We start from the raw sequence: 25490 nt of genomic DNA on the forward strand, positions 1-25490 counted from the left end.
CCCACCCCTAAAAATTTTTTTTTAATTTTTTTGACAATTTTTTTTATTTTTATCTAAATATGATTTAGCATTGAAAAATACATACAACTTTAAATTTGCATCGTTTTACGATCAACCCCTGTATATTAATCGCGACTTTTATATTTCGCAACAAGTGGTAAAACAACGTTTACGGGGTCAGCTAGTATATATAATGGAGACTAAGGGCCCTATTGCTAGCAATATACCCAATCACGTCGACTTCCACGTGGTCCCCTGGAAACCATCGTACTGACCAGGTGTAATCATCACGATGGGCTAACTGACCTGTCTTTTCATCCTCACCTATCATACCTCACCCCGCCGGCGTATACCGTTAGCGCAGGCGGAGTTACCATACCATTATCACCTATTAATAAAAATAGTCATTACTTGACATAATTAGTGTGAAAGCATTAGCCCATTTTTACATAGTCCAGTTAAATCTAATATGTATGTGACATAACTATTACTTGGTTACGGTGTATTGTATGCATGTATAAAGTAACACCTTACTCTGACCTGTGATCTACAATGAACACATTTGTAATTATAATTAAACTAAGGCAGTAACCATTTCATTAAATTTACTCTATAATTATAGTTTTAATTGTGACTTTGTCCCCGTGCCGTGACCAGGACATGTTGAATTACCCGGATAATAATTAGATTATGTTAACCTGCCCGTGTTTATGCGTGAAAGAATAACGGACTATCAGGGAGAAAAGGAATTGTTGTTAATACAGAGACAGAGAGAGAGTGAGAAAGAATAGAGTCTAACTGCCCTATTGCTAGCAATATACTATAAATATAATAGAGGTCTACTTGATGACCATCTTGGTTAATAATTGGTAAATTCAGCACGTTTTTATTCTTCATCCTCACCTATCATCCCACACTGGTGCCCCACCTTTGTATATTGATAGCGCAGCCTGGATCATTATTTCATTTTTACTATTAAAAAAAAAAAAACAAACATATTTCTAACCTTAGGCAAATAAGCAAAAAACCCTCCTTATGGGCAATTAACGACTATATCAGTCGTTAATTGCCCACTAAGGTACACACTCTGTCATGACAAACTGACATCCAAACCGCAATGAAACAAAGAACAAGATAACTGAGCCAAAGTATTTATTCGATTGACCGTGGACACTGTACAGTACAGCTTTGCAATAAAACAAACACAGAGTATGCTTGTTTTATTAGGGGTCATTATACATTCATGCATACCGACGTGCCACATTGAAACAAAAAGCAAATACGAGTCTAAAGTAAGGAAAACTTCACTTTAACTTGATTAGTCATATTTCTACAGGACATAGTCATACCCTGATACCAATAAGAGACTTTCGTCTAAACCAACCTTTCCCAAAGTGGGGGATAACGCCTCCTTGTGAGCGCAACAGGCCTAAAAACGGGCGGTAAAAGATCTAGATAAAAATGGGGGCATTGTGTAGAGGCTTGGGGGTGATTTGTTGATCCTGAAGTAATAGTGGTTTTTAAGTAGGCGAAAAAATGGGAGCGCTAAAAAATAATTTATTCTCAAAGTGGACAGTAGACAAAATAAGCTTGGAAACCCTGGTCTAAACTGTAATTAAAAAAAAAAAGTTAATGATTACTTTTAAACTTTATGCGAGCAATACATATTATGTATCATTCTCATCTTTGTGTATAATATAGTACATTTTATATATGTGTAAGTATATTTGTTATTTATATATATTTATTTGTTTATATATGTATATTAATTATTACTAGTACCGCATTCGACCAGAGGGAGACTTTGTACAAAAATCGATTGCTGTCCCATTCGTGTTTCTACCGTGAAGCAGTTGTGTTTGCATGGCTGTGTTTCGGTTTGAAGGGTGGGATATGGCGTGAATTTACTAGGTACAGAGGAATAACATCCGAGTCCTCAGGAATGGCAACGCATGGGGGGTATCATGGGCGAAACAGTATACTCTGTTATGTCCATGGCTCATGTCTACAGGCGACAGTTACCACTTTCCATCAAGTGGGCCGTCAGCTTGTTTGCAATTCTAAGTTGTATAAAAAAAAATTCTAACACTTCCCTATGTTTGATTGGGAGCGAAAGTTTTTAGCATTAAGTCTGCATAAAAACTTATGAAAATAATTTTGATTCTTCAAGTTACCGATTCAGATTACGAAAAATGGCTTAAACTTGGCCATATAGTGCATAAAGGCATAGTAGATAGTAATAAGGTAAAAATTTTGTTTTTAAACAAGTATTAATTATGTATGGTCATAAATACGGCTAGAGTAGGGGAACACCTTAGACTATATCATCGTTTTCCATCAGGTGAGAGCGTGATCAAACGCGGGACTCCTTAAAAGAAAAAAAACCTATAAGACAAATGGATTGAATGAAAGATTATATGGATAGAAAAGAAGTTCATTGTGAAAAGACTGGAATAAATAGTAGAGTATAGGAAGTGATAGCACGAACGAGAACAGGACAGCTAGAACAGGAGTGCATATTGAAAATAGAGAGAAATATAAACATCCAAATCAGGTGGTCTACCATGAAATGAAATTTCAGATTTTCGAGCTCAATTTCGTGTTTTTGTTCGTACCGAAATCGACCCAGTAAATGGAGCTTAACATTTTCTTCATTATAAATCCTATCCTAATAGTCCAGAGGAACGATATTTTAACATTTTTAATAATTTTAAACGGCATATATTATGTAATTTTAACATCAAATTTCTATTTTGTTCGTCCCCAAAATTTCGAAAAATATTTCATGGCAGGCCCCCTGTTCAGGCGTTTAGAGATTATAGCGATTATAAAGAAATTTCCACACATATATGAATGATGAAAACATTACACTCTTTTTTGGTGTAATCGTGTAAAAAGAAAAATTTACAATTAGGAGAAATGTGTGCAGCGAGTGGCGCGTGTGACGAGTAACCTTGACCGGTCCATCGATTGCACAACAGCGGCGCAAGCTGCCCCGGCACACGGTGCCAGGTCAACGCACGCCGCCGCCGCTGGAAGAACAGAAGCCTCGACTTGTTTCGGCATCTCTTTGGGCTGAGCAGACGAGCGACATTCCGCGCCCTTAGAAATATGTCGACAAAAATGTTTTTTTTTTGTTTAGGACATTGTTTTTATTTATCGAATTTCACTGCATTGTAGACAATGTAAAATATGGACACATAATTATTAACCAGTTAATTGTATTGTTATTGTAGTTCAATGTAAAAAAATATATAAATATTTACATACGACAACTTAGCTTGAGCAGAAGAGGTGTGATTTTATATGGCATTTTTTTTTTTATTACGAGTACATTTTTCCTATGGAAAAAGTATGTGTTCTTTTAATTAGGTTGTAAAATCTTGCTCTTTATAGATAGGTATTTCATTAAAATTCGAGTTTGATAACTTTGAGTATGGTTTGATATTTTACAGTGTAATTTTGTTCAACTCGTCTTACCAAGTTTTCAATTTTCAATGTATTAATATTATATTAGGCCGGTCATAATAATAACCTTATAATTACATGCTACGACACACGTTTTTTTTTTAAATGGGTTTTAAATGGTAACCCTACCTGGGATACCGATATTCACTGACTGACTAATAAAAGATAATAGATTAGGATGAATGCAAGACAGTTAGCTCATCGTGATGAATTCTACAGGAATCAATCAAGATAGTTTCCAGGAGGAACCGCGTGGATGTCCACCGGATATGGTATATTGCTAGCGATAGAGCTGTTAGATCTTCATTATTAATAATCCCTTCCTCTCACAACACAAGTGTTGTACAAACAGCTTGTAGTATTTTTTTTTAATGGAACAATGGAATGTTAAACATACATGCATTAACGGTATATGCTGGCGTGACACCAGTTAGGAATAATAGGTGTGATGAAAAGGTAGGTCAATTAGCTCATCGTGATGAATACACCTGGAATTCAGTACAATGGTTTCCAGGGAGGACCACGTAGAGTGTCAACCTGACAGGGTATATTGCTAGCAATAGGACTGGTAGTCCGCATAACTAGCAATCCCTTTCCCTCTTAGCTTGTAGTGCTGCTTGTATAAAGCGAAATTTTGTCAGCGACACATTGTCCTCCGTCTATGTAAGCGTCTATTCAAATTATGACACTTGTTTCGAAGTCTCGAAGTGGATTTACATCCAAAACTTTGTTTCAACGGTACCGGTTCAATGTCAATGCCAGTGAACTATAATGTTGCTCAACCGGGAACAGTTTTCAATCGGCTTGAAAAAGGTTTTAAAATCGGTTGTATTTTTTTCAAGTTTGTCACCTCATAACTCTACCGGTTATAAACCAATGTGGGAAAACATTTTTTTATCTGAAAGGGCATATTTACATATTGGTCCAATAGGAATTTTATCGAAACCAATTCAGAAGTTTAGTTTTGTAATCGAAATAACTTGTTTTACTGTAATTAAAGCCTTTTTATTTGTGGAACATAATCAAAAATCATTGACCATTACTTTGATTACAAGATGTTCGTTTTTTTTTTGTGATAATGGTATGGTAACCCCGCCTGCGCTTACAGGATACGCTGGCGGAGGACCAGTGAAGGATGATAGATGAGAATGAAAACAGGTCAGTTAGCCCATCATGATGAATTCATCAGGAATTAACCAAGATAGTTTCCAGGGGGAACCACGAGGAGGTCGACCTGGTTGGGTGTATTGCTAGCAATGGGATTTTTAGTCTCCATTATTAACAATCCCTTTCCCTCCAGACGTTCCTGTTGGATGAGTATTGAGTAGGTAATTCAATATGAATTACGACATTTGCTTTGATAAGACTTCAAATCTTGCCTTGCCTTTCAATTAGCAGTCTCTATCAGCCCTTAATATATAAAAATCCGTGTGTGGCGATGTCTGTTTACGCTCAGAATGTCCATTAGTCAAGTTTAATGAAATTTCGTAAATATGTACTTTTTTTTATGAGTGAAAATAGAATGGTAACCCCGCCTGCGCTATTGTTATATGCTGGCGGGACACCAGCAAAAGATAATACTTTTTCTCTATCACTAACTTTTTTTTACTGAGAATGAAAGCAGGTGAGTTGGCCTATTTTAACAAGAATTAATCATGATATTTCCCAGGGGGAACCGTATGGCGGTCGACATGATAAGGTGTAAATGTGTATTATTTGTTCCAATTTGAGAGATATCCTATTTCTTTAATAGTTTTTGTCTCGATTAGAAAAAAAATGGACACGGGAGGAAATCAACTTCAGTTACTATAGTATATTAGCTTTTACTCACGACTTTGTCCGCGGGACTGAAATAAAAAACAACATATATCCTTTTTTATCCCATATAGTAAGTGCGCATATCGTGTACGTGTGTAAATCGGTTAAGCCGTTAATGCTATAAGGTAATAAATATATAATAAATAGATAATACTCGGATTGTGACGTTTTTGCGTTTACATCATAATCTTATATTTTGTTCCACAAAAAAAAAAAAAAACACTAACTATAATCGTCACAAAATCAGATTTTGAAAAATTTCTCCGGGACCAATCTAAAAGTATACTATACTTTCAGATAAAAAAAAAAAAGCAAAAGAATTTTTTACATCAATTTATAAATGACGGAGTTCTGAGATAACAAACATAAAAAATAACATAACTGAATTGAAAACCTCGTCCTTTTTTGAAGTCGGTTGAGAAGTAATATATACAAATTTTGAAACGGCAGTGGTTACGCATGTATAGAGTTAGTTAATCACCTCGTATTGTTTTAACCAAGTATAAATTGTTTAACTACCAATTCGGAATATTCATAGAGGCGAGAGTACCTATTACGTTCCATTATTCGATTTAAGACGTGTGTTTTGAAGTTTTCCAAAACATATTTACATTGAAAGTATGTAAACAATGTATTAACGTTAACGGGCGGCCTTATACAGGTAAATAAGTTCACTACCTATATAGATAAAAAAAAATATATTTACAATTCAACAGTTAAGACGCCATAAAATAACAGAATACTATTATATATATATATATATATATATATATATATATATATATATATATATATATATATATATATATATATATATATATATATATATATATATATATATATATATATATATGTTCTCCATTGTATGTGTTGTGATTTTACACTTTACAAACCAATTTATGTACAAAAAAATAATAATTTTGTTGTATAATTAGTGTTCATTTTTATAATATCCTGGTTTTAATCTCTTCATTTATAACTCATCTCGTTAATATTAGCCGGTTTCGGAGACTCTTTACCTCTCTCCTCTATAACATACGATCTATCTAATCATGCCAGCGAGGGGGGAAAGGGATTGTTAGTGATGGAGACTGAGAACCCCATTGCTAGCAATATACTCAACCAGGTCGAAATCCTCGCGATTCCCCCTGGAAACTATCATGGTTAATTCCTGATGAATTCATGATGATGGGCTAACTGGCCTGTTTTCATTCTCATCAATCACCCTTCACTGGTGCTCCGCCAGCGTATCCTGTTAGCGCAGGCGGATATATTACAATACTATTGCCATTGTTTTACCATACCATTTTCATCCATAAAAAAAACATGCCAGCGAAGTCTCCTCTCATACCTTTAACATTTCACTTTCGTATTGCATTCCCTATTACCCTGTTAAATATCAGAAAGATGTTTTAATGAGATATCAAACTTCATCATCATCATCAGTCCACTGCAATCCACTGCTGGACATAGGCCTCTCCCAAAATCCCTTTTAATATAGGAATTAGGTTATAACAAAAATGTACACAGGCGGACTTATCCCTTCAAGCGATTTCTTCCAGTTAACCTTGAGAGCAATTTTAGGCAAACTGTCACATCTTACTAGGGGGCGCCTCTCATTACGCCTGTCTAAACGTGGTCTCCGCTCCAGAAGATGTTTGCATGAACGACCATCGGTTCTGCGATACGTGACTAGTCCATTGCATTTCTAAATGCCATAAATAGCATTTTTTTTAATGGGTGATAATGGAATGGTAACACCATCCGCGCTATCGGTATACACCGGTGGGACACCAGTGAAGGATGATAGGTGAGGATGAAGCAGGTCAGTTAGCCCATCGTGACGAATTCAATAAGAATTTCACGATGGTTTTCAGGGGAAACCACGTGGAGGTCGACCTAATAAGGCATATTGCTAGCAATGGGGCTGTCAAACTCCATTGCTAACATTCCCTTTCCCCCCAGAAATACCTTTTCAGTCATTTTCATTCAGTCAGTCAGACTAATATCCTACTGGCTAAAAAACCAAACAATCCTTATTAATATTATAACTGGGAAAGTGAGTTTTTCGAATTTTGGCGTTAAGAAACCATTTACACTCCTCGCAAAAATTAAGGGAACATAAAAATTTTTGAAATTTTTGGGTGATTTTTAATAGGCTGTATTTCAGTGAAAAATAATCGTACAGGAAATTTAAAAAAAGGGTTTTGAAGCTTGAAAACTCTAGTTTTCAGATTTTTCGGTGAAAAAATTTTTTGAGCTCCGGTTTCCATGCAATTCTTAAACAAAGCTGAAAATAATTTTTTTCTAAATTTTCTAGGTTTCGTTTTTCACTCTATGGGCATGGAAAAATTTTTTCGAGCTACTCCATTGTATAGGTCTCTTAGCGTGTTTATTCAGCTTCAAAAATCGCTTTGGATGGCTCAATTACGACCATTTGTCTCCGAGATATCGAACTTTGAATGCAAAAGCATCCTTTTCCATTCAACTGCTAATATCTCTGGAACTACTGGTCGCACAGCAAGCGGGCGCCGAGTTTCTTTATCTGCATAAAATTTCCAATTAAGCACAGTTAAGAGTTAGTGAAGAAAAAATTTTTTTCCACCTCTAACATTGAATTGAAAAAAGTGGAAAAAAGTGACTTTTTCTCCTTTTTTGGTTACTTGGCTGTATCTTCGCTAATATGGGCGGGAAAGCTAAGGTTTGAGGAAAATTTTACAGTCTATTGTTCCTTAAAGAACCCCCTAAATCCCTGGAGCGATCGGTTCAACGATTTTTCCCGGACCAATTGATTGAAATTTTGGAAAAAATAAGGGAACAAGGTTTTTGTCCCTTAAACTCACCCTAATCCATTCAAAAATCAATAATTTCATTTATTTTTCACTTTTTACTCAATTTTTTGTTTATTAAAAATTCATTATCAAAAAAAAAAAAATCGAAAAAAATCAAGAAAATTTTATGCAGATAAAGAAACTCGGCGCCCGCTTGCTGTGCGACCAGTAGTTCCAGAGATATTAGCAGTTGAATGGAAAAGGATGCTTTTGCATTCAAAGTTCGATATCTCGGAGACAAATGGTCGTAATTGAGCCATCCAAAGCGATTTTTGAAGCTGAATAAACACGCTAAGAGACCTATACAATGGAGTAGCTCGAAAAAATTTTTTCATGCCCATAGAGTGAAAAACGAAACCTAGAAAATTTAGAAAAAAAATATTTTCAGCTTTGTTTAAGAATTGCATGGAAACCGGAGCTCAAAAAATTTTTTCACCAAAAAATCTGAAAACTAGAGTTTTCAAGCTTCAAAACCCTTTTTTTAAATTTCCTGTACGATTATTTTTCACTGAAATACAGCCTGTTGAAAATCACCCAAAAATTTTAAAAATTTTTATGTTCCCTTAATTTTTGCGAGGAGTGTAGAATGGAGAAAAACTTAGGCTACCCCTTACTTTCCTGTGGGTGTCGTAAGAGGTGACTAAGGAAACTTGATGATCGAGGGATGGGGAGCAGCGTCCCTTTTAAAACATCACCAAAGCCTAACTACGGTTGCTAACCCATCTGCCAAGCGTGGCAACTGCTGGCAAAATTCCCCTTTATGGGGGAGGCCTATGTTTAGCGGTGGACATTTAACGGCTGATATGGTGAAGCATCACAATCTCGATAACGCGAACAAAGTTGCGTTTAAAAGCTAAACTAATCAAACTTAAAAAATGCTAAACCGATTTTAAAAATTCTTTCACCGATAGAGAGCTACATTATTAACGTGTAACATCGACTGTAATTTTAGTTAAAAAAAAATACCCTGCGGAGCCGGGGCTGGTCGCTAGTATATGATAATTATAATAACTAGAGTGACACACAGTCCATTCTAGTCAGAGCACAGTGACGTAACTCGCACCCTCGCACCAGCCAGCGTGTACGTGACCTAATACAGGAATATTCCTTGATATTACGTACAAAGTAATCTTTGTCACATCAATCTTGCTACATGTTTACACTGTACGTCACACATCGAACGCCCACCGCCGCGGTCGATTGTTTTAGAATAGTCTGGAATTAAATACAATGAATAAGGATCTCTAGATAAGTGGCAAGCGATTCATCGATGCAATCGACATCGCTAGCGAGTCCGTGATTTAGAATGAGACAGCAACGTCGGATGTCTCATTCCAACTCATGGACTCGCTAGCGATGTCGATTCCATCGATGAATTCGCTTGCCACTTGTCTAGAGGGCCAGTGAAGGGTATACTTCGTTCGATTATTGGCTATTAGCTTTTATCTAAAAACAAGGAATTACATAGAAGGAATGATGAATTAAAAACTGTAAATCATATGGTTGGCTCCTTTCTTTTTATGCAAATATGGTTAGTAAAAAGAGGACGAAAAATATACAATTAGTTGCTATGTTTCTCAGTTCATAGCAAGCTAGTGTATCTAAAAGTCTGTTATCCCAAAAATAATATAAGACAACAGACTTTTAACATATTCGAAAATAGATCAACTGCCAGCAGTAGTATATCCAAACCGATACGACAACATGACCTTCAAGAAAAGAGCATATTCCTTTTTAAAAGGCCGGCAGCACACCTGCAATGCCGTAGGTGTTGTGGGTGATCATGGGCGGCGGTAGTCACTTACTATCAGGTGAGCCGCATGCTCGTTTGCCCTATTTTTTTTTTACAACCCTGTGTTGTAAAAAAAAAATAGATATCCGACCGATATGGTGTATGATATCGAAATGGATGATGGCCTTTTTTCCGCCATCAAGATCCACAAGAATTTATGTAGATACTTCTTTGACTTATAACCTTACCTTAAAACATAAAAATCATTACACTCATAGATATTTTCTCTCTTTTGCCTTTGTTTGTATTAAACCCTACTAGAAAGCTCGAACCGCCACGACACCGGGAATTCCACTCCTCACATTAGAATTATTGCTATTAGGTATTAGGTGTAGTTTTGTGAATATATATTTTTATTTAATTTTAACCCCATATAGTATATATAAAAATTTTAACCCCATAAGTACATATAAAATTACCACGTATATATAAATTTTTAAGATGACTTATTATGAAGAATTAGTTTAACCATTAAGCTAATCATCGAGGAAACAAACAAACTCAAATTCACATCTGAAATGTTGGTAAGAATCACCCCGAGGATCTTGTCCGTGTATTTTTTTTTTGGTGGCTGAATGTTGAAAAGTGAACCCCGCCTGCGCTAACGGTATACGCAGGCGGAGCACCAGTGAAGGGTGATAGATGAGAATGAAAACAGCCCATCATGATGAATTTATCAGGAATTAACCATGATAGTTTCCAGGGAGAACCGCGAGGAGGTCGACCTGGTTGGGTATATTGCTAGCAATGGGATTCTCAGTCTCCATTACTAACAATCCCTTTCCCCCTGTTCGTGTATTTTTAATGAAGAATTTAATTTCTCTGAATCAGGGCCGTTGGAAATTAGCCTGATTCTATTCATTATTACGGACATTGACGTCAAATGTGTTTCCTATTTGAATAAATAATGACACTCGACGAAATTCAGGAATTATCGCGCTGACACCGCAGGTCAAGAGTCGAGACACCGTTCACATCGCTATTACATCAACATATTCAATTTCAAATTGTTTTATTGAAAATTCAACATATACGTAATAAGTTATCAATTCGAACCCTGAAAGGGCGTTGTGATAACAATAATTAATTTTTATACGATTCATAATAGCTTTTTTCATAGGCGTTACAAAGGGGGCCGCGTGGGTCGTGCCCAACCCAATATTGTTTTGTGCCCACCCTGAGATGCGAAAACTTTATATATATATATATTTTACGTAATACTACATGTACTGTATGTAATGAACTACGCCAAATTTCAGAAACCGCTCTCAAACAAGTATAAATTACTTTTCATTAATTGACAAACATACACTCATGTAAGCAGCTATCTCTGTAAATGCGTAAACATGGCGGTGGGTGCAAAAAGGTGCTGCCAAGTGTGCAAACAGGCCACCGGGTTACCGCGTTGCCAGAACCTAGAATGCTAGCGCATACTGCCTAGTTGCAGGCTACGCTGGCGTGAAAAGCGACACATATTGTAAATAGTTGATGTATGTCCCGTTTATCTAATAACCTAAAGGTTAATACTTCTAAACTTCATTGTGTTTAATTGTAAATATTCTTTACTACATTAAAACATACAGTAATAATAACAATTACAATGTAAGCAAAGGTGAAGTTGTCACTAAAAGAAATCTCTTCCAGTCAACCTAAAACAGTGGCATAGGAAGTAGCGAGTTCCACAAAAAAAAAAATCGACTATAATTGAACACCAGTGTTAAACTTAAAAAAACACCAAACTCCTAACTGCGTTTGCCAATCTGCCTACTAAGCATGGGAACTACTGGCACAATGGGAAAGGTCCCTTTTGAGCAGTAGACTTTGACAGATATTTGAATATTTGACAGATATCAGAATTTGACAGATAACGGCTATAATGATGAGGATGATATGATATCATCCCTCACTTGTGCCCTGGTAGCGTATTACCGATAGCACAGGCAAAGTTACAATTATAATTAATAATTAAAAAAAAAAAAACAGACATTCGATTTATTTTTTATTAAACGTAAATGGAACGTTAATGCCATTTTCAACTTACTAGAAATAAAAACCTATCATCGAAAACTCGGGAATTCCAATTTCAAATCGACACTGTAACCGTTTAACAGTAAGTACATGTAAGTTGCAAGTGCTTCAAGTATGTAGGAAATGGCACAGTCTCATGCAATGAATCCGGACAGTGGCTCGATAACGGGTGATAACGGAGTGCGTTCCATTTTACTTGACACCCACTGGTGCTACTACTGACCCGAAATACTTAAACAGTGGGCTCGATTCTGAGATAGCATTCTCTAAAGTTATCACTAAAACTAGCTTTTACCCGCGACCTCGTTCGTATGACCTAATATATCCCATATTTACTAAATGGAGTAAAAAGTAGCCTCTATATATATAACGTGTATATCAAATTTCATAGTGATTGGAGCCGTTAAGACGGTTTAAGATAACAAACAAACAAACTCACTTAAGGTTTTGTACGCAAAAAGATTACAATTGGCAATCGTTTTAATTTAGTGACGAAAATTTGTTCATTTTCTTGTTTTTTAATATACAAATATTCTAGTATTATTTGATTACATTTTGTTTGAAATATAATTCGAAATAATATTTACAATTGTCTTGAGATGACTAAAAATTTAAATAAGTCTTGTGCTGTTTGTTGATGTCTACTGACATATGTTTATAATTGTAAAATCTATTGACGAAAGTAACAGTTGAGTGTCTTACTTATTTTTCTCAGTTGAAATTGCATTGCTAATGCAGTGATAAAAAAATGAGTACTCAAAAATGCTTATAATTACGTTTACTCGAATAAAAATATTCTTATTCTTATTACAGTATAAATACAGTTTTAAAATCGCGCCATGTTAAAAAAAAGTTCAGCTGTATATGTCGAAAAATTTATTGGTTGTTGTTGTTTACACTGTAGTCAATTTTGAAGCTCAATTTCCTGTCTCTAAAATGAGAATCTTGAAACAATTATTCTATGGACGAAGTAAATTTTTATTGGAATTACTTTGAATTATATGTCAAACAAAATATAATCAAATAATACCAAAATATATTAAAAATTTAAGAACACCAATTTTCATTGCTAAATTAAAACGATTTCTAATTATAATTGGCTATAACTACTACAAATAACACTATACAACTATTATATAAATAATAGTTTTTATAAACTGCGGATTTTGTAATAAATAAATTGAAAAGAGTTTTTCTGTTGTAAAGATGAAAAGAAGAGTCGAAAGCAATATTTTACTTTATATAATTTGGACAAAATAGACAGACATAATTGAGAGTACAATATGCACTTTGTTTTAAGGAACCAGGCACCCAGCCAGTGTTATTTACAATCAGGCAGTAGTGTTATTTAATAAATTACCTGTTCAGTTGAAAATTGTACATAATGTCAATTCTTTTAAAATTAAACTACGATCCCTTTTATTGAAAAAAAAAAAATGCTATTACTCCTTTAAAGACTTTTGTACTGGTGATTAACGTAATTACTAGAATTAAAAATAAATTTGACGTATGTATTTATGAATGAATTTGATATTGTTGATTGTAGAATATATTTATTACTATGGCACACGCATGAAGGAATGTTAACAAAGGAGATTGTTAGATTATGTATTTTGTTTATGTATTTTTTTTTTTTTTATTTGTGCTTTTTTTATTTTTATTCTTTTGTCTCTTTTGCTGTGTATTACGTGTATGTTTTTTTTATTGTAATTTGTGTGCTGTAAGTAATGTAAATAAATTGTCTATCTATCTATCTATCTATCTATCTATTATTGTTATTCAATATTTGTAATATTACAATTAATTTAATACTTTTTTTTATAATTATACTTAATTTCAAACACAATGTACCCACAATACATTGTTTTTTTGAACAATTGACTAATATCATTTAGTAGATTACCTGCTCATTATATTGTAAATTATGAGGTATTTTTGACAAAGAGATTAATAGCAATTTATGTAATGTTATTCATGTGTATTTTCATAAAAATCCAATATTAAAATATTCATTGCAGAAAAACATACCTTATCCATAGTAATAAGTTTTCTAATTTCTAATCTGGTTCAAAATTACCTGGAAATAAAAGAATATTTTATTAATTAATTTATTTATACTTTATTGTAAATAAAAAATACATTCATATAATTTATCTATACTTATAATAAATCTGTATAGAGGTCAATTCTGTACATGAAATATATTTCCAAAATAACTATCAGGGAGTGATTAGTGATCGATACTGATGCCAAAAATGCAATCAGTAAAATTGTTGTCTGTCTGATGTATATTCGTTATAGAAACAAAAACTACTAGACGGATTTTAACGAAACTTGGTACAATTATTCTTCATACTCCTGGGCAGGTTATAGTATACTTTTCATCACGCTACGATCAATAGGAGCAGAGCAGTGAAGGGAAATGTTGGGAAAACGGGAGAAGTTACTCCATTTTTAAGCTTCCGTCGCGTGTGCAGCCTTAATGGCCACTTTTTAAAATGTAAAAATGTCCACCCGTGCGACGCCGAGACGGGACGCAAGTATTTGATAAAGATGTACAACAGGCGAGCTTAACTCTGTAAGAATTCTCTTCCATGAAACCCTGAGTGGAAAACAGCATTAATTACCAGAATATTGTTATTGGTTATCATATCAGCCTTTTAAAGTCCACTGCTGAACATAAGCCTTCCCCTTGGGGGGTTTTGCCAGTTGTTGCCACTCTTGGCAGACGGATTGACAACCGTAATCAGGCTTTAGAGATGTTTTAAGAGGGACGCTGCTGCCCATTCCTCGCCCTCCCTTAGTTGGCTTCTATGACCCACACGTAAAAGGTTAGTCATGCATAACATAATATAGTTACTTTTGCCTTGTAATGATAATTAAAAATTGTGCTCAATATTCGATCACCGTAATCGGAATATGGTTTAGTTCCATGTTGCAACAACATGCTTAATATACCACAATATATAAGTAATAAATTTATGTATATGGACATCAAACTGAAAACGATAAAATAGGAAATCGAGACATTCAGCAAAAACTATCAGTCCAGATTGAATAGCCATAGAAATGAATTGGCCGCCCAATTACAAGGATCGGGAAGCATTAGTTTCTCTCGATTAAAAAGACACAGTATCCAAGGACTGGTAGAAAGATTTACAGACAGAGACTGAGAGCTGGTTAATGGATTGGCCTCATCATATATTAACAAGATTTAAACTTGACATCCAAACAGCATATTGGATTATTGTTCTATAAGGAACAGATTGCCAATTAGCAGACTAGAAAAAGAAAAAAAAAATTCCATGTTGAAAATAGAGGAGGTTGATAGATGGGGACGTATTTTTAAATGGGTAAAGATGAAATGATAACTCTGCCTGCACTTTCGGTATATGCTAACAAGGCACCAGTGCCAGATACTAAGTGAAAGTGAAAACAAGAACAGTTGGTCCTTCGTGATGAATTCCTTAAGAATTAGCCACGATGGTTTCTGAGGAAAACCGCTCGGAGATCGACCTGAGATGGGGATAAGAACAACTAATCTGGCATTATTATTATTTGATTAATTTTATTATGTTAATATTTAGATAATAAAATGTCTTTTCTCACCTTAGACTATCCTAGGAAGACATGAGCAGTACCATGGACATAACAGAGTATACTGTTTCGCCCATTATATTCCTCATGCGTTACCATTCCTGAGGACTCAGGTGTTTTAATGCTAATGAAGCCAGCAGGAGTAAATCCCAGCATTGCAATAATTTGTTTCACAAAAAAAACCGACTTCAAAATCAGTTATTTCGATTAAAAACCTAAATTACTGACTTGTTAATATATCCTTTCAGACATAAAAGAGAATATCCCAAGTTCCGGTGTATCTGACAGAATTATGAGGTAACCAACATGAAAATATACAACTGAATTGAGGAATTGAGAATTTCCATTTTTTTTTTTAAATTAGTAGAAAATTATTATCAAATTCAGTTCATAAATTACGACGTAATCGAGTAAGATAGTAAAAAAACAAAACAGTTTAAGAACACAGACGAATTGAGACCTTTTGCTTTTAGAAATAAAGCAGTTTAAAAAGTAAAAAAATATATAACCACTCTGGATAGAATAATTAGAAAATAAACAGACTATAATTGAGCTGTGCAATCTAAAAAACTAGGTAAAGAATTTGGGTCGCCAAGTCGCCATGCCTTGGTAGCTTTCTCTATACAATGTAAGTAAATTCATTACACGGCATTGACTTCTACGTCGGGCTCCTAACTCGAGGGTTTCCATTAAAATTATGTTTCCTAGTTGTTGCTAACTGCACAAATACCGGCATAGAATGGACCTGTTTTTCCTTTACAATGGATATTGTAAGAGGTGACTAAGGAAACTGAATGGTCAAGGGATGGAGAGAAGCGTCCCTCTTAAAACATTACCAAAGCATAACTGCGGTTGCTAACTCGCTGGTCAAGCGTAGCAACTACTGGCTAATCCTCCCCCCCCCAAAGGGATAAGATTAGGCCTATGTTCCGCAGTGGACAGTTAATGAATGATATCAACGAATGAAATGAAGCATCCAATAGTACTGCCTTATTAATAAATTTTGTACAAATTTATCTGAAGAACGATTAAGATAAATTTATTTGCATAAACTCTTGTGTGCAGTAAATACAGGCTGGGTATTTTTAAGAGTATATTTTTAGTAGATAATCATTTATTAAGAGGTAACAGTGAAGCTTTGTATAAAAAAATGTCGTCTGGACTGAATATACCAATCTCTGTCTCGCTTAGTTTTGCCACTAAGCTGCATTCAAACAACGTAGTGTATTTTGTATTGTCTTCAATAGTGGCAAAACCAACTAACAAAGTATTTTGATATCAAAACTAAACTACTAAACCGATTTTAATGAACCCTATTTCTAAGTACGTCTTCATCGTACGGCGCGCCATCGACAGAGAGTTCACCCTCATACCCTACAACCTAGATGCTGGCGTACAACGCAGTTTCAGAGATGTTCTCTACTTTGAATACCCAGGTTATGGAATGAGCTCCCTGCTGAGGTTTTCCAAAGAGACTACAGCATGGGGTTCTTCAAAAGGGGGGTTAAAGAGGTTTCTTTCGTGTTGACAACGCACGTAATACTCCTGGTACAGCAGGCGTTCATAAGCTATGGTAACCGCTTACCATCAGGTGGGCCGTATGCTTGTTTGCCACCTCAGTGGTATAAAAAAAGTATATCCTTTCAGATAAAAAAAAAGAATTTTCCAAACCGACGGACATAAAAAATATACAATTGAGTTGAGAACCTCGTTTTCGAAGTCGGTTGAAGACAATAAAACGTCTCGCTATCTCGACAGTCGATAACGAGCCCGGTTTCGTAAGCGGGCGAAAGTGAAACCGGCGCGCGGCTTTAGCTGACAGCGGCACGACACGACCCCCGCACTACACCGTTAAGGGTAAGTTGAATTATTCTTCTAGATATAATCGGACGTTACAATTCTAAAGGAGTTCTGAGGTGGCCAAGCACTTGAATTGGAGTGAGGTATTGTTATAAATGGAGACGCACGTCCTCACTGTTAGGAATATAGTTTGGCAGTTTGACTACCCAAACCATCGTGCTGAATTTCAGGTGTATTCATCACGATAGGCTAACTTACCTGCTTTTTCATTATCACCTGTTATCTCTGACTGGCGCCCAGCCAGTGTATATCGTTAGCGCAGGCGATGTTACCATTCCGTTAAAAAAAACATTATGAACAATTCCTTATCGCTGCAGATGCTGTAAAGATCAAGCAGCTTGAAGTATACGTCAAATTCAAGCCATATAAATATTGAAAAACCCTTGCTTAGAAAGGAAGAGGCCCATAATGAGACAAACACAGCCCAGTCTGAGGTTGAGGCCGAAAATGAGTTTTAATATTTAGAATTCTTCTGTCTCAGACAGTCTTAGTTCTTCAGCTACCAGATGGAGACTTTGTACAAAAGTCGTTTCCTTGTTGTTGTTTTTTGCATGGCTGTGGTTTGGTTCAAAGGGATATGGCAGTGAATTTATAGGGTACAGAGGAACAACATCTTAGTCCTCAGGAATGGCAACGCATGAGGGGTATCATGAGTTAAATAGTATACCATGTTATAGCCATGGTACTGCTCATGTCTATAGGCAACGGTTACCACTTTTCATCAGGTGGGCAGTCAGTTTCATTGCCATTTTAAATAGCTCTCCTCTTTTCATTTAAGAGTTTCCTCTTGTCTGTGCAACTACTTCATGCATCTTCTTCCAGCCAGCTCTATCCCAGGCCATATCCTTGACCTCCCTATACGACATGATACCTAGTGTTTCTTTTATCTCTTATAAGTTTATTTTAAGTTGCATACAAAAAGTCTCAGAGGCTAGAATATATCGTTCAAGATCACTGAATCAATCGCTATGTTTGCTAAATTCAACAAAAAATTTAAAGATGTAAATAACACCGAAGAAAAAACACAAGAAGCAAATAATTTGCAACTTAAATTAATACACATTTTAAAATATCACACACAAACAACTCTGCTTTGTTTGTGATGTTTAAAAAAACTCAAGTCATTGACATCATATGCGAGGAGAAAAACAAGATAATCAATGTAACACATAATAAGGTTACCTATGTGTAAAATTGGCACGAAAATATGATTATATGTTTAGTAAGATGTAATATTATGGCATTTCAAGAAGTATATAAATAAAATACACATATACACTTGTTTAAGATCGAGTTTTTTTTTTTTTTTTTTAATATTTTTATAAGTCGAGAAGTTGACTGGCTTTATATATTATATAACTTCCATTAGTTACTTTAGTGTCTGAAGTATAAACTAAACAGATACAAACTTGTAACAGATTTGAGTCAAAATGGTTTTAAATGTGGTTCATGATGAAGGAAAACACAATGAAGGGTAATTCCTGTGCCACAAAGCAAATCAAGCATGTCACCAAATTGCTTACATGTTGTGTTCCAGTGTGAATAGTAACATAGTAACAGCTACAGATGGGCAAAGCACCGGGTTTAAACCCGGTGCTTTGGTAAAAACCCAATAAACACCCATAAACTCCCATAATCACCCAAAAAAATAGGTTTTTACGTATTTTTTTGAAAATATGTAAGTAATACCAATAAATTATTTTTATAAATTGTATTGATCAATTCTACAATATTAAATAAAACGTTAACTAATAATATTTCAGGAAATTTTAAAAATCTATATATAATAAAATGAAAGTAATTAATTTTCAGTGTTTTCATGTTGCAGTTGATCAACATGTTGGCCTTTTGCTTCCCGTAGATACTTTAAAATTTCTTCATAACACCTCGTTCGCACACATGGCCGTATATATTTAAATTCTTGAGCCACTAACAGTCCGAAATACTCATTTCTTTTATCCTCTTCTCCATAAATTAAGCATTTAGAACAGTTTGTTTCTTCTTTCAGTAAATTTTCTTTTACTTTATCCTCGTTTTTTTTCTTTGTTGCGACGACGCTGGGTAAATCATCTGGACACTGGGTCTCACTATCGCCAAATATATTTGGAGATCGGCTTCGGCTACGGCTTGGCAGACATTTTTTTCTTTCTACAATTTTAAATTAAATTTATTAGAATAAATGCTTCGAACACACGCGATCTAAGTACCTTTTGTGTTTATTATACCTTACCTACCTAGGTATAAAAAGAGTACTTACGTAGATTTTCTTTTATTAACTGTTTTATACGAAGATCTTGATCTCTCAAATTAGCATCCATTTTACTTCCAGTGATTATCAACTAAATTAATAATCCACAAAGTATTAAATAACGTTTTTATGAAATATTTAGCACAAAAACAATACCCTTTAAATATCGATCGTCAGTAACTGTGGCTGACTTACCTATATTCTAGCAAGCAGGACTGCCAGATGTGAAGGGGAAATCCCCAATAAATTGTTGCATGTGACTGATGATGTGAGCATGTTCGTTTCATAATAAAAATGTTGCCAGGTAACCAAAAAGTCGTATGTTTTTGTGCGAATTACGATCATAATCTTTACGATCGTACATTAAAAAATAGACAAATAATAGTATGAGTACGATTTAAATCGTATATCTGTCAACCCTGCTAGCAAGACAGCGACAAAATCACGTTGCATAACAATGTAGCCCAAGCTTATATCTTATGAAATATACGGAAGAGATACGGACTTAGAAAAAACAGAAATGTTGTTCTTTGTGGAAGTCATTGATGAAATTCTATGTATTTTAGCCCGCAAACTTTCTTCAAACAAAAACAGCGCCATCTAGTATCGAGTTCTGTAATTATCTCTTTGTTTATGGATTTGAAGTAAGACCGCCACGCATGCAATACATTATGACTGGGGATTCCCCTATTCGTCGACGCTGAATATGAGGCGACGACAATCACTGTCAAACGTGTTCACTATTACTCTGACTCTGGTAACGTGACTTCCTGGTAACGTGTTAGGTAGGAAAAGCAGTAAAAAAGTGCATATTAAGGGAGCAGATTTGAAATAATATTTATACTTAACAAGAAATAATTAAAGGTAAGTGGATTTTTGAATGATACAATTATATCATGATCACTTAACAATTTTAACTTAAAATTAGATGTATTATTACAAGCTTTTATTTAGCTTGCGTTATGTAAATAAAAGTATGTAGGTATGTTCGTATGTTGATGCAATTATCCTCAATCCTCAACCGACTGGGATAAAATTTTCCATACACGTTTATTTTGGATGATAGTGCATAGTTAGCTGAGAGTCGTCATTGGATAATAATGGTGGATAGCCTAAGATGTGTACTAGATATTTATTTTTAACATAATATGCGTAAGTACCTAATCGAATTAAAGAAGTTGCTGAGAAAAATACAGAACAATACGATAATAAACTAGCGTCTGCGTTTAATCCTCCGAGGAGATGTAATTTTACAAAGGTTTTTTGTATTTATTTTATTATTTTTTTAATAAATTTATTGTAAATAACAAGAAATAATCATTGTAAAAAAATAGGCACTCTATTGTTGAATTTTCGTCAGACCAACTAATCATCGTTCATTTTTTAGGTTCAATGGGGAGACCTAAAGATTTACGCATATGGGAGCACTACCGTACTTTACCAAACAAGTCTGTTTCTTGCAAGCTTTGTAATAAGGTCTACAAATTCAGTAATGCTGCCAAAATGCTTCAACATCTTATCACTTGTCCAAAATCTCCAGAAACATTAAAAGACTCTATGAAACTTATAAAAGATAGCTCGTCCAAAACCAAAATGTCTGGACTGTCAGAGATAGAGACAAATGATTCTTTTATAAGCCCCTCGTCGTCTGCTAACACTACAATAAATGCTGAGTTTCAAGACACCGATGATCATATAAAAACAGAATTAGCGAGAGCTATATTTGTAACAGGGACGCCATTATCGATGGTGCAACATCCTTTATGGATACAATTTTTCGAAAAATTGCAACCAAAATTTAAAATACCTTCACGTAAAGCTTTAGCGACAAAATACTTAGATAAAATATATAGAGAAATGCGTTTTGAGTTAAATGAGGAACTAAATGCTTGTAGTTACTTACACCTTCAGTGCGATGGCTGGTCTAATTTAAGAAATGAAGGAATAATAAACTTTCTTATATCAAAACCTCAACCTGCATACGTTAAAAGTTTGAATACAGAAAGTAATCCTCACACTAGTGAATACCTTAGCCAAGAAGTTGAAAAAGTAATGAAAGTGTATGGAGCAAATAAGTTTCTTGTACTTATTGGCGATAACGCTAGAAATATACAAAAGGCATTCGAATTAACAAAACTCAAATATCCACATGTTGTTCCTCTCGGTTGCTGTGCACATATCCTTAACTTGTTGTGCCAAGATATTGTAAAGATACAAGAAGTAACTGTGTTTATTATGCAAGCCATAAATATAATAAAAACTGTTAAAAGGAGTCAACGATTAAGTTCCTTGTTGATAAAATCAAGGCAGGGTGAAGATTCTACACAAACACTAAAATTGCCTTGTGCTACAAGATGGGGAAGTCATGTTACTTCGTTAAAAAGTTTGAAAGCAAATAAGATAGCTTTGCAAATATTAACAGTTAGAGAAGATGTGGTAATTTCAAGAGATATTAAAGATTTAATTCTAAGTGATGATTTCTGGACGAAGACAGGGGAATGTATAAGTATTTTGGAACCAGTCACTGAAAGCATATTTTACTTAGAGAGCGACCAGAATCGTTTGCATCGCACATACATTACATTTAGAGATGTACAAGCTAAGATACGTTTTGCATTAAATGAGATTTCGACATTGAGCGAAGAAAGCAAACAGCAGATTCTAACATCAGTATCTTCAAGATGCAATATGGCAATGAGGCCAATACATTTTGCAGCATATATTCTAGACCCCAGGACTCTAGGAGTCGAACTTACTCAAGAGGAAGAACTTAAGGGTATGGAGTTTATCTACAATTTAAGCCAACACTTAAGTTTGTCAAATGTAATGGCAGATTTGGCGTGTTATAAAGCTAAAGAAAACTTTTGGGCCAGAGGATTTGTATGGAGCTCATTAGATAGCATTGAGCCCCTAATATGGTGGAAAGGTATTTGTGGTTCCACTGAGTTAAGCAAAGTAGCGATTCGTATTCTATCAGCTCCCTGTACTTCGGCAGCCACTGAGCGTTCCTTTAGTATCCAAGGCTACATACATAATAACAAAAGAAATCGACTTACAACTGAAAGAACTGAAAAAATTTCATTCATTTGTTATAACTGGAATCTTAAACATAAAGCTGAATGCGAGGACATTCAGTTTAATGAAGAAAATACCTTAGAAGCTTTCATTGAGCAAGTAAATGAACATAACAGTTTAGACGAAATAGAGCCTATCGAACCTATACAATTCATCGCTTGTAATAACTCTGAATCTGACAGTGATTGACTGTAGTTTTACATTTTACTTTCATCTCTTTCTTAATAAACTCAAAATCAAATTAAAAGTTTTTTATTCTGTAGGCTGCATAATAATATTGTCTATGTCCAGTATAGTGGACGTCTTGCGGCTGAGATGACGATGATGAAGTACAAAATCATAAACACCCAAAAATTTGGGTGTTTATGGGGTTTAAACCCAATAAACCCAAAACACCCGGTTTTTACCCACCAGACTTTAAACCCACCCAGGTGGATTGCCCATCTCTAGTAACAGCTAATTAGAGTCGGATTATCGAATGATGGTATTAAAGACATCCTTTACACAACTCCGGGTATAGTTCCAGCAAATTCTATGCAATTTCATGTAAATATATATGCAATATAGTGAAACCTAAATCATTACTACAGCAGCCCAGGAATGCTTGTAAAACCAGAGGTATCACAACTGCGTTGCTGACCCTATAACATAAAACCTCTTTTTTGATAATTAAAAATGGAATGGTAACCCCGTCTATGGATATTATCTGGCAAGATACTAATGAGAGATGACGGGGGGGGGGAGGAATTGTTAGTAATGGAGACTTAGAATCCCATTGCTAGCAATATACCCAACCAGGTCGACCTCCTCGCGGTTCCCCCTGGAAACTATCATGGTTAATTCATGATGAATTCATCATGATGGGCTAACTGGCCTGTTTTTATTCTCATCTATCTCCCTTCACTGGTGCTCCGCCAGCGTATCCCGTTAGCGCAGGCGGGGTTACCATTCCATTTTCACCCATAAAAAAAACGAGAGATGACGGGTTATGATGAAAGCATGTTAGTAAACCATGCGTGGAAGTAGATTTGATAGGGTATATTGCTAGCAACGGAGCTGTTAGACTCCATTATCGACAATCCCTTTCCCTCCAGCATGAGTACTCCACGAACACAGCCTTATTAAAGGGAAAGATTCAGGTGGAGTAGCAACGCATTGGGGGTATCATGGGCGAAACAGTATACTCTGTTATGTCCATGGTACTGCTCATGTCTATAGGCGACGGTTACCACTTTCCATCAGGTGGGCTGTCAGCTTGTGGTAGAGAGAGCCCACCCAAGCATCTGGGATAGAACTTTCAGTTATGGCCAAAGACATGTCTAATAGATTGTATGCACCTTTTTTAAAGGGCCAGACACCATGAAATAGTATCTTAAACGAGCTAATGTCTATCAAATATAGTGTATAATAATTATCTAATACTACTGTTCGAATTGAATTACTATTTGGTCATACAAATAAGACACATAGAAATGTATGTATTATATATTTTATGATATCATACGCGGACGACCTTATCTACTTTCCATCAGAGAGACCGTCAGCTCGTTTGCCTCTTTATTAATAAAAAAAAAATAATAATAATTACCAAATAGTTAAATGAATATGAAGTTATTTTTTTTTATACTCTTCTTAGTTTTAACATTTACCCTCGACCTTGATCATAACAGTGAATCATTCTATTATAAGGGTCAATAAATTCTTTTTTTTTGTTGTAAATTAGGCATGGGTGATATGGATACCGATCCGATACTTATATATTGAGTTTCTTTGGATATTGATTGCGGAAAAAAAGGTCATTACCTATTTTGATATCGCCCATATCGTTCAAATACCTATTTTTTCAAATATGTTAAAAATCTGCTATCCAATATTATTTTTTGTTAAAATATATAGATATTGCTATATGTTACCTAACTCTATTGTAAATACAAAATGTAATAACAAAATACGCAATGAAAATGGCTATAAGTGCGCTGTAAGCGCTGTCCCTTAACGTATCTCCACTAGAGAAATTCACCTTGAAAAGCGAAAGGGGCTCACGTCACGTTTCACGTGCGATGCGATGACGGCTCGATAATAAACTGGCAGCCACCCAGTTTTCCATTTCACTACGTACAGTACAAAAGCGACACGACGAACTATGAGGGTAACTTGTAGAAATGTCTGGGATATTTCAGTACAACGAGTATGTACATATACGAGTAACAGTTAAAAGTTAGTAATAGTTACTAGTATTATAAACTAGCGACCCGCCCCGGCTTTGCACGTGTGCTATGTACTTGTAGAAACAATATGGTGCCAGTGTGATGTGATTAATAATATTACTATTGTATCCGTCTAAATAGCTTTCCAAACTCCAACATAATTTTTTTAAACATTAAAATGGTTATAAAAAGACATCGCAATTTTTTTTTTTGTACTTTTAATAAAGGGGAACAATTCCATCACACATTATTATGTTATATTTCAGCATTTATAATGACAGCTATCAGTTGACTTTATTTCTTTCGACATTTTGGAACAATTATCGTCATATTTCAAAATTAATACAAAAAAAATATACGTGTAAACCTTCCTTTTGAATCACTCTATTTATTGATGAAAACCGTATTAAAATCTGTTGCGTAGTTTCAAAAAGAATTAATCGTACAAATGGCAGGATGCGACTTTATTTTATATTATCTAAAGAAGTGACAGTAAGTTTGTTTGTTATTTTACGCTTTAACTTGGAGAAGGAAATACACAATTGATAATTATCACCGTCAATTAT

The 25490-nt window shown here is 34.9% G+C and overlaps 3 protein-coding genes across 4 annotated transcripts in view; 1 reads left to right on the forward strand and 2 right to left on the reverse strand.

Moving 5' to 3' along the window:
- The window catches only part of LOC113520719 (amyloid protein-binding protein 2), an 84445-nt gene that overhangs the window by 42989 nt on the left and 15966 nt on the right, over window positions 1-25490 (reverse strand). The window lies entirely within an intron of this gene.
- LOC128201220 (uncharacterized) lies at window positions 19196-19768 on the reverse strand. The gene is made up of 2 exons (XM_052897516.1): window positions 19652-19768; window positions 19196-19542 (listed from the first exon to the last, which is right to left on the reverse strand). The coding sequence occupies exons 1-2, from the start codon at window positions 19710-19712 to the stop codon at window positions 19196-19198; spliced, it is 408 nt and encodes a 135-aa protein (XP_052753476.1). The 5' UTR covers window positions 19713-19768.
- LOC128201219 (uncharacterized) lies at window positions 20389-23164 on the forward strand. The gene is made up of 2 exons (XM_052897509.1): window positions 20389-20506; window positions 21030-23164. The coding sequence occupies exon 2, from the start codon at window positions 21035-21037 to the stop codon at window positions 22904-22906; it is 1872 nt and encodes a 623-aa protein (XP_052753469.1). The 5' UTR covers window positions 20389-20506; window positions 21030-21034; the 3' UTR covers window positions 22907-23164.

This window comes from Galleria mellonella, unplaced genomic scaffold (genome assembly GCF_026898425.1).
Source record: "Galleria mellonella isolate WM207_F2 unplaced genomic scaffold, CSIRO_AGI_GalMel_v1 utg36, whole genome shotgun sequence".
In the NCBI taxonomy this organism is placed as follows: Eukaryota; Metazoa; Arthropoda; class Insecta; order Lepidoptera; family Pyralidae; genus Galleria; species Galleria mellonella.

Coding starts and splice junctions, on each gene's coding strand:
- LOC128201220 (XM_052897516.1), bottom strand. CDS start 19,712: ATGGATGCTAATTTGAGAGATCAAGATCTTCGTATAAAACAGTTAATA. Junction 19,543..19,651: donor GTTAATAAAAGAAAATCTAC/GTAAGTACTCTT, acceptor TTAAAATTGTAG/AAAGAAAAAAATGTCTGCCA.
- LOC128201219 (XM_052897509.1), top strand. CDS start 21,035: ATGGGGAGACCTAAAGATTTACGCATATGGGAGCACTACCGTACTTTA.